Genomic DNA, 13462 nt, shown 5'->3' on the forward strand with positions numbered 1-13462 from the left:
CATTGAGGCACACGATACTGGCACCTGAAGCAGGTGGTTGAGAATAGAACCCAGAAAGCACACAGGGCTGAAATTCCAATCAGGGAGTGCTTGGTTGGGTTTCCCCAGAAGCAGTTCGGAGACAAGGATTTAAGTGTAAGTAGTTAGTGTGGGAGGTGATCCTTAGAGAGCAGCAGCTGGGGGTAGGGAAGGGGAGACAGCCATAAAGGGCGTGCACCAAATCAGTGCCTCCCTGGGCAGGGAGCTCGGTCCCATCAGGGGAGAATGTGAACACCCGTCAGTGTTATCCTGCCCATGGGGCGAGGGAGCTGGATACTCACAATCCAGCTCCTAACATGTCTGCCCACTGGGAGCAAGAAGGTGGTTGAGTGGGCAGGGGAGCTCCAGTGGAAAGAGAGAGTTATCAGGCAAAGAGATGGCAGGCGCCTATGGACTCTGGCAATCTGCTATAGCACGTTTCCCCGATCCCCGGGCCGCGGAACAGTAACTGTGCAGTCGGCGGCCTGTTAGAATCTGGGCCACACAGCGAGAGGTGAGCAGCGGGTAAGTGAAGCTTCATCTGTATTTACAGCTGCTCCCCATGTCTCGCATGACCACCTGAGCTCCGCCTCCTGTCAGATCAGCCGCCGCACTAGATTCTCATAGGAGCGCAACCCCTACTGTGAACTGCGCATGCGAGGGATCTAGGTTGTGTGCTCCTTATGAGAATCTAACTAACGCGTGATGACCTGAGGTGGAACGGTTTCATCTCGAAACTATCCCCACCCCCAAATCTGTGGAAACATTGTCTTCCATGCAACTGGTCCCTGGTGCTGAAAAAGTTGGGGACCGCTGTGCTACAGGAAACGAGAGGCGAAGGGAATGGGAGTGCAGTGGTGGAGCCACACCCAAGGAGAGGTGGCTGTGGGGCTGGTCCTGGGAGACCCCTGCCTTACTCCCTGTTCCCGCCCAGGCGTTGGCTATGCTGTCATCCTGATCGCCCTGTACGTTGGCTTCTACTACAACGTCATCATCGCCTGGTCACTCTACTACCTCTTCTCCTCCTTCACCCTCCACCTGCCCTGGACCGACTGTGGCCACACCTGGAACAGCCCCAACTGTACCGACCCCAAGCTCCTCAATGGCTCCGTGCTTGGCAACCACACCAAGTACTCCAAGTACAAGTTCACACCGGCAGCTGAGTTTTATGAGTAAGTCACAGACCCCTTGTGCTGGGCCTGTTGAGGCCAGTGCTTGATATAACCTGAGCCAAATACCAAGGAAAGCCACAGACCAATGAGACACATGCCGTCAGGATATTAATGTTTACTGAGCGGCCACTGGCCTGATGCTGGGCGAGGGGCTGAGGACACAGCTATGGTCGAGGTAGTTGGAGGAGCTTGCATTCTGGGGGAGGGAAGTAGAGGAGGGAAGATAATACACAAGTAAACGGGTAAGGGAGTAAGGATGTTTTAGAGTGTGTGTGCACTTCAGGGAATGCAACTTTCTGGGGTGTGTAACTGCTCTTAAGGAACTGAAACCAGGTATGTGGGAAAAATCAATCCTGGAGGGAAAAGAACGGTTGCGTGGGTAGTCAGGGAAGACCCCTCTGAGGAGGTGACACGGGAACTGATGATGTCAGAGAAGGGAAGAGCTGGGGCTTAAGGGCAGGCGATGAGCTGCAGGTTGAACCCAAGTTGATCTGACCCTGAAGCTGTAGTCTGACTCACCCTGGGCTGCTGTCCCTCTGGAGTTCCCATAGGGGAACATAATCAGAGCTTGGAGAAAATTCAAGAAGTGGGAAGCAGGCCAGCTGTTGGCAACTCTGGGAAATTATCTGGACCATGTGTGCATGAGAAGCACTGGCCGTTGGTGCAAGACAGAGTATCATTTAAAAAAAGAAACTTTTATGTTGAAATACTGATATACAAAACAAGTAGTAAAAATAGTGCATATACCCATCACCCAGTTTCCCCTAGTGTTGACGTCTTGCGTAACCATGGTATGAGTTTGAAACCAGGAAATTAATATTGATACACTGTTAGCTAACAAGCTGCAGACCTTATTTGAATTTCACCAATTTTCCCACTCATATTCTTTTCTGGTATTTAATTGCCACGTTTCTTTAATCTTCTCCAATCTTTGCTCTTCGTTGATTTTCATGACCTTGACACTTGAAAAGTACTGGCCAGGTATTTTGTGAAATATTGATTTGAGTTTGTTTGTTGTTTTCTCATAATTAAACTGAGGTTATGCATTTTGGCAAGATTATCCTAGAAATGATGCCGTGCCCTCCTCAGTGCATTCCATCAGGGGTGGGGAGACATGCTATCAATGTCTTGTTGCTTGTGATGTTAACCTTGCACACTTGATTAAGGTGGAGATTGCCAGCTTCCTCCTGTGTAGAGAAAGTTATTTTCTTTTTTTAAGTAATAAGTGTCTTTTAGGGACATACACTGAGTTTATACAAATATCTTGATTCTCATATTTTTGTCCACATTTCTTAGCATTCATTGACGATTCTTGCAAGTAAGGACTATTACCATAATGTTTGTCTAGTTATAATTTCCATCATTCCTTCTATTTTATTTTATTTTTTTACTTTTTGAGACAGAGTCTTGCTCTGTCACCCAGGCTAGAGTACAGTGGCACCATCTCGGCTCACTGCAACCTCCACTTCCCACATTTAAGTGATTCTCCTGCCTCAGCCTCCTGAGTAGCTGGGATTACAAGTGTGCACCACCACGCCTGGCTAATTTTTGTATTTTTAATAGAGATGGGGTTTCAACATATTGGCCAAGCTGGTCTCGAACTCCTCACCTCAGGTTATCCACCCATTTTGGCCTCCCAAAGTGCTGGGATTACAGCCGTGAGCCACCACAGACAGCCTATCATTCCTTCTAGATTAGTTGATTGGAATTCTTCTTTAAGGAAGAATTGTCCCTTCTCCCCTATTTATTTATTTATTCAGTTATTCATTTATATCAGTATGGGCTCCTGGATATTTATTTTATTCTGTGGTCTTAATCCATACCTATTATTGTTGTTGTTATTATTATTATTTTATTTCAACTTTCACTTTAGATTCAGGGGTACACAAGCAGGTTGTTACATGGGTACATTGCATGATGCTGAGGTTTGGGGTGTGATTGAACCTGCCACCCAGGTAATGAGTATAGTACCCAATAGGTAGTTTTTCAACTCTTGTCCCCCTCCCTCCCTCCCTCCTCACTCTTGTTGCCCTCAGTGTCTCCTGTTCCTGTCTTTATGTCCATGTGTACTCAGTATTTAGCTCCCACTTATAAGTAAGAACATGCAGTATTTGGTTTTCTGTTCCTGGATTAATTTACTTAGAATAATGGCCTCCAGCCACATCCATGTCCCTGCAAAGGACATGATTTTGTCCTTTTTGTGGCTGCATAGTATTCCGTGGTATATATGTACCACATTTTCTTTTTCTTTCTTTTTTTTTTTTTTTTTTTAAGACCTAGTCTCTCTCTGTTACTCAGGCTGGAGTGCAGTGGTATGATCTTGGCTCACTGCAACCTCTGCATCCTGGGTTCAAGTGATTCTCCTGCCTCAGCCTCCCAAGTAGCTGGGATTACAGGCACCCACCACCACACCCGGCTAATTTTTGAATTTTTAGTAGAGACAGAGTTTCACCATGTTGGCTAGGCTGGTCTCAAACTCCTGACCTCAGGTGATCCACCCGCCTCAGCCTCCCAAAGTGCTGGGATTACAGGCATGAGCCATCGCACCTGGCCACCACATTTTCTTTATTCAATCCATCATTGATGGGCACCTAGGTTGATGACATGTCTTTGCTATTTTGAGTAGTGCTGCAGTGAACATCCACACGCAGGTGTCTTTTTGGTAGAATGATTCATCTTCCTTTGGGTAGATGCCCAGTAGTGGGATTGCTGGGTCGAATGGTAGTTCTATTTTTAGTTCTTAGAGAAATCTCCAAACTGCTTTCCACACTGGCTTAACTAATTTACATTCCCACCAACAGTGTATAAGCTTTCCCTTTACTCTGCAGCCTTACCAGCATCTGTTATTTTTTGATTTTTTAATAGCCATTCTGTTGGGCGTGAGCTCATAACCATCATTATTTAATTTGTGGCTTCCCTGAATCCTCTCAGCCTCTACTTCATCCATTTATGTCCTTGAGGAGGGTGATGACTGACTTGTTTTCAGCCACCTGATTTAAAATGTTTACATAGTGCTCTGTGCACAATGTAGCATCCATTGTCTTCATCCCTCAGGCATGGGTCAATTCCATTTCATCAATCCCTACACAAACATGCTAGCAGGTAAGCAGAAAGTACGTGTTACAAGCTGTGGGGCAGACAGGATAGATACCACCTGAACTCCACCCTCAGGGCACTCACGGTCTAGAGCAGAGGTCCCCAAACTTTTCTGCTGAAGATCATAGAGTAAATATTGCAGAATTTGCGGGCTACATATGTTCCGGTTGCATGTTCCTTGTTTTATTTTACCTCTAAAAAATAAAACTATTCTTAGCTCACAGGTCATAGCTAACCAGTCCACAGCTCAGATTTGGCCTGGGGGCCATGGTGTGCTGAGTCCTGGCCTAGTGCAAGATTTCCCAATAAAACTTCCCGCCATGATAGAAATGGTCTATATCTGTGCAATCCACCACAGTACCCACTTGCCACAGGCAGTTACCAAACAGTTGAAATGTGGCTAGTGTGACTGATGAGCTGTATTTCTAATTTAATTTTAGTTTATTTACCTTTAAATAGACGTATGTGGCCAGTGCAAAAAAGTGTGGAAAAAAAAAAACCATATTCACAAACAACAAAACTTTAGTGCTCCTCTCCTTCAGTCCTATGGATTCCCCAAACCCAGAACCTGGGAAAGAGTCCTGATTATCTGGAGATGGGGGTTATCCTGAGACCATCTCTTTCCCTGCCATCTTGGTGCAGCAGGCCCAAGGGGATTTAGTTTGGTCGAAAGTGACCTCTGGAAAGTCAACTGCCTCCTGGGGCTCAGGGAGTCAGTGTTCTCAGGATCCAGGAAATACCCTCAATGGTTCACTGCAGAGAATTTGCTAAGGGTCCTGGACCTGCACCCACCTGTCTCATGGACTTCTAACATGCATGTGTAAAAATTGTGTGTTTTAGAATTTTTCTTGGAGAGGGTCTATAGTTGTCATCAAATTCTCAAATACCTCTCCAGCCCTCCCGGAGGATCTGAACCACTGCTGTTGCTGAACGCAAGCATCTGCTGTAAGAAACCTGTCTTCCTCACCATCACATTAATAACTAACCTCTTACCATGTGTATGAGGTTTTCTGCCAACTTCCTCGTATGTATTATTTTGATTTAAGCCTCACACCTACCCAATGAGGTTTCTGTAACTCTTATCCTCATCACACTCTTGGGGAGGCTTCATTTCACAGTTGAGACAGCAAAGTTCACAACCACACAACTATTACTGCACAGAGCCAAGATTTGGACCCAGCCAGCATGCATTTGCAAGACCCTGAGAATGGGCATCTCCTTCCATTTTGCACTGTAGGAGCTTACTTCTCCTCACTCTAACCCCAGCCCTGCCTGGCAGGGGAACGGCATACACCCTTAACCTCTGTGTTATATTGGCCTCTATCCATTACACGTGTTTGTTATTATGCAGAAATATTGTCATGGTCACACATCATATTTACCCAGTTTAGATTGCATCCCAGCCATAGTGCAAAGCACCCTTTCTATACTATATTTTAATCCTGACCACGGTGGTCTAAAATTATTTTTTTGAATGAGAAAACAGGCACAAATCAGTAAGTGACTTGTCCGAGGTCACAGAGTTTAGAAGTGGCATTAAAAGTTGGTTTGGACCTAGGTAGTCTATCTCCAAAGCCCAAGATCTTAGCCCAGCGTTCTAAACCTTGCCTGCACATCAGAATCACCTGGAGAGCATGGAGGCCTGGATTCTACATCCAGAGATTCTGATTTCATTGGTCCGGGTACAACCAGGGCACAGAAATTTCCATCAATAGCCCCTCCTGCAATTCTAACATCCAGCCAATGTTGGAAGCCCCTGTTTACTCACTGCACTCTCCTGTCTTGGAGTAAGACTCCTGCTGGAGTCAGGCTGACATCTCTTTAGTCCCATGTCATGGAAAATCTAGGGCCTCCTTCAATCTTCTGAGGAGGAGCATGGTCTCAGAAAATTCCAGAACCATCAGAGAGCTTGCAGGTGGGGGGTTTTAGGCCTTTCTGTCTTATGAACATGGTTTAGAGGGGAAGGTGGTAAAGAATAGTGGAGCAGAGAGTGCTACCGACACATGTGATTGGTTGAATGCTCTCCCCCTTATCCTCCCATGAAGGAAAAAGCATGATTTTTCTATTTGCTCTTGGCAACCCTTGTTTTATAAATTAAATTGGGAAATGATAACTTTGTGTCTAGTCCAGTTAGCATTTGATTTCTCCTCTGATGTCTTCATGGCTAGTATGTCGGCCCCAGCAGAGACACCCAACAGGAGGGAGAGGTGAGATAGGTTTTGAGACCCTACTTACTTTAATTACGGCCCTAAGCTTCCTCCAAGCTCAGCTGTAAGCAGAGAGTGGTAGGAAAAGATGGCCTCCTCATGCACTGGGCTGAAAGGGTTGGGGGATGCAGGTAGAACTGAATGCAGGGTTGTTTTTTGTTTGTTTGTTTTTTTAAAAAAGATGGGGTCTTGCTCTGTCACCCAGTGGCACAGTTTTGGCTCAATGCAGCCTTGACCTCCCAGGCTCAAGTAATCCTCCCACCTCAGCCTCCCAAGTAGCTGGGACTACAAGCATGCACCACCACGCCTGGCTAACTTTCTGTGTTTTTTGTAGAGATGGGGTTTCATCGTGTTGCACAGGCAGGTCTTGAGCTCCTGGGATCAGGTAATCCACCCACCTCGGCCTCCCAAAGTGATGGGATTACGGGTGTTAGCCACCTTACCCAGGCTACAGGGCTTATTTTAGGAGCCTTCTGCCCTACAGATCTTCCCTCTTTTTTTCCTCTCCTTCACCTTCCCTCCACTAACCGTGCAAACCTTCATTGCTACCATCAGCCAAGCACTGAGGATCTCCTCACATCCAAATCCCATTTAATCTTCACAGTTCATGGAGGTGGAAATTATTCCCATTTTACAGATAAGAGAGTAGAGGCTCAGGATTTAGGTAAGTGGCAGAGCTGGGAGTGCAGGGGCCTCGTCAAGTAGATAGGAGTTCTTCTCACACCGCCCTTTCTTGCCTGGAGCCTGCCTCTGTGCTTTGTAATGCACAGCACTGTCATCAGCTGCCTCTGGACTTCTTTTTAATGGCATGCTGCCCTTTTGTCTAAATGTTTTTGCTTGAAAAATGTCCCCTTAACTCAGTTTGGGAACTCAGTAAGTGGGACTCCTAGTGCCAATCCTGAGGAAATAGAAAATTTTTTCTCTTTCCCCAAACCTCCTGGCCAATTCTGTTATCACCCTGTACTCATTTAGGCTGATGGACTGAGCATATCATTTAAGGGAACAAAACTGCTATTCTCCCCAGACTCTGGGCCCGAAGCCAAGCAGCCCCACGCTAAAAGAAACTCTGCAGCTCTGTAACTTTATCTGTAAAAGGCCACCTTTGGTGAACATGTGCCTGGCAATAGAAAACTTCCACCCCATGGTGGTCCCTGGTGAGGAAGAAAAGTCTCCCTCCACCCTAGTATTAATCATCTGTGCTAAATATCAAGTGAGAAATTGAGCTTTTTTGGCGTGTAGACTTCAGAAAGCCTGGATGGTACACTTAACGATGATTCATTTTCATTAAACTTCTGGAAAACTAGAACAAGTTTCTTGTACTAACCCCCAAGGCTTGGGCCTGCTGGGGAGAGGGGGCTGGATTCTCATTGCTTTTCTTGGGCGTAAGCTTGGGAGTCCAGATCTTTTCACTGATGAAATACCTAAACAACCTCTACAACCCTGAAAGTGGACTTCGCATGCATGGGGCATCAGCTGGGCCAGTGGGGGGGCATTTCAACCATGAGATTGGACACCAGAGGCATTTTGGCAAGGTTCAGGGGAAGGACGATTGGTTCCATGCTTTTTCCCGCCCCCCCTCCCATTATTTGGATAGTCAAGTCAACCAAATGACAATTGACATTATTCAACACCTGTCCCATAAAACCACAGGAAGTAGTGGAATTAAGCATCAGATAGGGTCATTACATGCCTCTGGTTCTCTTTTTTTGAGGCAGATTCTCACTCTGTCACCCAGGCTGGAGGGCAGTGGCTCAATCTTGGCTATTGCAACCTCTGCCTCCCAGGTTCAAGTGATTCTCCTGCCTCAGCCTCCCAAGCAGCCAGGACTACAGGCGCACGCCACTACACCTGGCTAATTTTTGTATTTTTAGCAGAGGGGAGTTTCACCATGTTAACCAGACTGGTCTCGAACTCCTGATCTCAAGGATCCACCCGCCTTGGCCTCCCAACATGCTGGGATTGTAGGTGTGAGCCACCACATCCAGCCTGGTCCTCTGTCTTTTTAAATATGCCTATGCCCTGCCACCCTTTCCTCTGCTTTCTCTGTCTCTCTTAGGACATAGCAGAGGGGTCTAAGTCAGGGGATCATTTTGAGTTAGGACTAACAGGATGAGAAGTTTGCCAGGTAGACAAATTGGGCTCGGATGTGTGTTCTGGCTGAAGGAACAGAAGGTTCCAAGGCCCAGAGCCATGGATGCACCCTATGACCAGGGACTGACAAGTAGCTTGCTGCTGCCAGGGGTGAAAGGCAGGGTGTGGCAAGGCCGGGGATGAACTTGGCACGGGATGGACTATGGAAGGCCTCAGATTCTGAGAGACTTACATTGTTATCCTCTGGACCTCGATGCTTTCAACTTTTTCGGTTGGATGATTCTTTGTTGGGGGACAGGGGTGCACACTGTCTTATGTATCTGATATTTAGCAGCATCCCTGGCCTCTACCCTCTAGATGCCAGCAGCATCTCCCTCCTCTCCAGGTATAACAACCAAAAATGTCTCTCTAAACATGCCAAATGTCCCTGGAAGGCAAGGCAAAGTTGCCCCCAGTGAGAACCACTGTTTTAGGTGCTAAGAAGCCTCTGAGGCTTTGGAGGCAGGAGAGTGGCAAGGTTAGAACAGCACTTTGGATGGATGGTTCTGCAGTGGCACAGACAGTGGATTTAAGGGGCCTGACAGGAGGCGGAGAGACTGGATTTGGGAGAGGGTGGGAGTCATTTACAATAACTCTGGAAGGACAGTGTATTAGTCAGTGTTCTCTAGAGGGATAGACTAATGATATACATCTCATATGAGTTTATTAAGTCGTATTGACTCACACGATCACAAGGTGACATCCCACAATAGGCTGTCTGCAAGCTGAGGAGCAAGGAAGCCAGTCCAAGTCCCAAAGCTGAAGAACTTGGAATCTGATGTTCGAGGGTAGCAAGCATCCAGCACCAGAGAAAGATGTAGGCCAGAAGACTACACCAGTCTAGTCTTTCCATGTTCTTCTGCCTGCTTTTGTTCTGGCCACACTGGCAGTTGACTAGATGGTGCCCACCCAGATTGAGGGTGAGTCTGCCTTGCTCAGTCCACTGACTTAAATGTTAATCTCCTTTGACAACACCCTCACAGACACATCTGGGAACAATACTTTGCATCCTTCAATCCAATCAAGTTGACACTCAATATTAACCATCACAGACAGAATGTGGGTCTGGCCTGGGTTGGGGAGAGTGGGGGTGGTGATGGAGGGAGCAACCAAGAGACAGCATTAGCGGGGACCAGACACGGCAACTGATTGCATGGGGGAGATGATGCAGGGTGGGAGTTTAAGGCCACAACAGCTGGCCTGGGAGCTGCAGGGATGGGGGCCATTCTGGGGAGGGGGCATTGGTCTGGGTAGACCTTGATGACCTACCCAACTCTGCTCCTTCATTCACGCATGCTCACATCCCCTCTCCCCACTGCTCCCTCCCCAACACCGGTGTACCTCTTGTCACCTTTCCGGCCAGCAGAGAAGGCACCTGCCACCTTCACAGCAGAGTCTCCCCAACTGACCCCCTCTACTGAGTTTTCTGGGTACCCTTAACTCCATTGCTGATACCTGCTGCTCCTTGAAGCCTAGGACTCAACCATAATGATCATTATAATTACCATTTATTGAGCATTTCCTGGGTTCAGGGTACTATTATCTGATATTCTATAACTCGGCCCTCATCAGAACCCTTTTACTGAAAAGAGAAAGACTCGGTGATGGGGAATGCTTACACTCACTACTGTCCCCTTGCCTGAGAGCCCCAGGGGGCTGGAGCCGTCACCTGTTTCTCCACAACCATGCCACCAGCCCCTGGCACACTGCCTGGCTCCGAGCAGAGGTGCAGAGAGAGTTTGTGGAATCAGTAAAAGGATTTGGGTCACACAGGAGCTGGTGGTAGGGCTAGAGTGAGAAGCCAGGTCTATCTGACCCCAGAGCTCAGACAATTTCTGTGCCACATTTTTCTATTTTTCTTCACATTCTTTCAAATAACAGACATCTATTTTGAGTGGATAAATGATGAAAGAGTGAATGAACCAGCATCGCTGGTGGCCTTCAGCCTTTCTTTCACCTGCCTGGAAACAAATTTAATTCCTACCCAAGGATAAGCTAAGTAAGTTTCCAGACTCAGGGTATATGTTTTCCTTACAAGCCTGGAATCTTCCTGCATCATTCGTGACGATTCCAGCAAGGGCTGTCATCTGCCTCTGGCAGACAGACAATTGATCTTATCCACTGCAGGTGTGTACAATTTTGCCATTAATGTGTGTTTTGGAATTAAAGCCACCTTCCAGGGAAGGATGATATGTTAAGCTGTTTGCCTCTAACACCTTAGTATAAATTTATTTTATTTTGTTTTTGAGATGGAGTCTCACTCTGTTGCCCAGGCTGGAGTGCAGTGACAAGATCTCCACTTGCTGCAATCTCCATCTCCAGGGTTCAAGCAATTCTCATGCTTCAATCTCCCAAGTAGCTGGGATTACAGGCATGCACCACCACACCCAGCTAATTTTTGTATTTTTAGTAGAGATGGGGTTTCGCCATGTTGGCCAGGCAGGTCTTGAACTCCTGACCTCAGGTGATCCGCCTGCCTTGGCCTCCCAAAGTGCTGGAATTATAGGCATGAGCCACCATGCCTGGCTATGTAAATCTATTAAGCAGCTACTTTCTGAATGGACCTCTAGCTGAGCGCAAACGCCTATAAAATGAGACAGGGAAGTTTCCACATGGGAAAATGTGTGGTGCCCTGGGCAGTATGAAAGATCTGGGCAAAAGGGTTAGAAATTTGCCACAAGTGAGGGGAGGAGTTGCTAAGAGAAAGATTGAGAGTGTGTGGGAGACTGACCCTCTTTCCTTCCTCGTTCTCCTTGGGGTGATCCTGGAATCTCATTTTCAGTAGTAGAGGGATTGTTGGGTTTAGCAAGAAAGGCTGGGAGCATTTATCTGTTTCTAATCCAATGATCTCTCATGAGCTAACAGGTCTAACTGCCAGTTCTGGGCTTAGCACTGGGGACCAGGAATGGTTAATTCACCTCCTCATCCTGGGAGACCCTTGTATACAGTTAGCCCTGACCTTGCAGGAACAGGCAGACTCTCTTAGCAACTGAGTCAAGAGCCACAGGAACTGGAAGTGTTGAAGGATTCCTATCAAGGGTGATCGGGGGGCCTCCTAGGAGAGGTGACACTGGATTTGGGCTTTGAAGGGTGTTGGGCAATGTGCAGCTGACTGTTGCCTCTGAGTGTGAGACACAGAGAAGAACCCAGTGGGAACTCGTTGTGGGGGCCCCTGCAGCTCCCTTGAACCTCCCAACATGTGTCATGCTTTATTGTGAATTTGCATGTAGTGTTGCTTCCCATGCTACGATACAAGCCCACCAGGCAGAGTCAGGACGGTGCACGAGCAGTTCCTGTGTGTGTCCAAGGCCCAGATGGGCTGGCTCACAGCGGGCCTTCAGTGAGGAATGAACGATTAGGGTGCAGAGCAAATACCACACCAAATTGTTCCCAGTTCTGTTTGCTTTGCTTTGCAAGGGTGCAGAATGGTCAGGGCAATCCCTCTCCCCTGGGACCTGCTGTATTGTTTCAGCAGTCTGTCTCATTTGACCTTTCCTTAGCTCCTAACCGACTTTGATTAGATTCTCATTAGCAAACGGTCATTTTGTTTACAATTCTCTTTATCATTTCTTCATTGTAGATTGTACAAGGGACCCCAATATTCTCAGACCACCTTAGGATTGTTCGTTTTTCTTACTTAAAAAAACCAGGCCGGGCGCGGAGGCTCATGCCTGTAAACCTCAGATAGCCTGAGGTCAGGAGTTCAAGACCAGCCTGGCTAACATGGTGAAACCCCGTCTCTACTGAAAATACAAAAATTTAGCCCAGCATGATGGCGGGCTTCTGTAATCCCAGCTACTCAGGAGCCTGAGGCAGGAGAATGGCGTGAACCCGGGAGGCGGAGCTTGTAGTGAGCCAAGGTTGTGCCACTGTACTCCAGCCTGGGAGACAGAGCAAGACTCCGTCTCAAAAACAAAAACAAAAACAAAAACAAAAAACAAAAAACAAAAAACAAAAACAAACAAAAAAACCAAACACTTTATTGATAGCTAACATATTCCAAAGGAGTGACTATCATCAAGTGACAGCTCAGAAAATGATACCTGTTGAACGCAGCCAGTAACCTCACCCAGCTCAGGAAAGAGCATGATGAGTGTCCTGAAGTCCCCATCGTGTTCTCTCCCAGTCAGTAACCCCCTCACCCCCGTCCCAGGGTACACCTCCCCTGACTTCTAATCCTTTAGGTCAGTTTTGCCTGTTGCTGAATTTTATATGACTGGAGTCAGACGGAAGTGCTCTTCTGGCTTTGACTTCTTTTTCTCAGCAGTATGTGCGAGAGTCATCCCTCTGGAGGTAATTGCTGTATAATACTCCACTTAGGCCGGATGTGGTGGCTCACACCTGTAATCTCAGCACTTTGAGAGGCTGGAGCAGTTGGATTGCTTGAGCCCAGGAGTTCGAGAACAGTCTGGGCAACATGGCAAAACCCAGTCTCTTCCAAAAGAATACAAAAATTAGCCAGGTGTGGTGATGTATACCTGTACTCCCAACTACTTGGGAGGCTGAGGTGGGAGGACCACCTGAGCCTGGGTGGGCTGAGCCTGCGGTCAACCTTGATGGTGCCACTGCACTCCAGCCTGGGTGACAGAGTAAGACCCTGTCTCAAAAAAAAAAAAAAAAATACTCCACTTTATAAATATATCCTAATTTATCCATTCCACTGTTGATGGATGTTTGAGTACTTTGCAATTTGGGGTTATTATGAATAATGCTGCCATAAACATTCTAGAGCATGTCTTTTGGTGAACATGTGTACAATTTTCTATTGAGTCAATACCTAGGGCACAGGGTAAGCATATCTTTAGCTTTAGTAGCTGTTCTCCAATAGGAGAAATGCTC

At 47.1% G+C, this 13462-nt stretch overlaps 1 protein-coding gene across 2 annotated transcripts in view; it reads left to right on the forward strand.

Annotated features, from left to right (window-relative positions):
- Positions 1–13462, forward strand: part of SLC6A2 (solute carrier family 6 member 2) — a 50039-nt gene that overhangs the window by 15100 nt on the left and 21477 nt on the right. For both annotated transcript variants that reach the window (XM_015443246.4, XM_065536638.2), the window contains exon 4: positions 953–1190. In XM_015443246.4, coding sequence (XP_015298732.3) covers positions 953–1190 — 238 coding nt within the window. The remainder of the gene's footprint in view (positions 1–952; positions 1191–13462) is intronic.

Source organism: Macaca fascicularis, chromosome 20 (genome assembly GCF_037993035.2).
Source record: "Macaca fascicularis isolate 582-1 chromosome 20, T2T-MFA8v1.1".
NCBI lineage: Eukaryota > Metazoa > Chordata > Mammalia > Primates > Cercopithecidae > Macaca > Macaca fascicularis.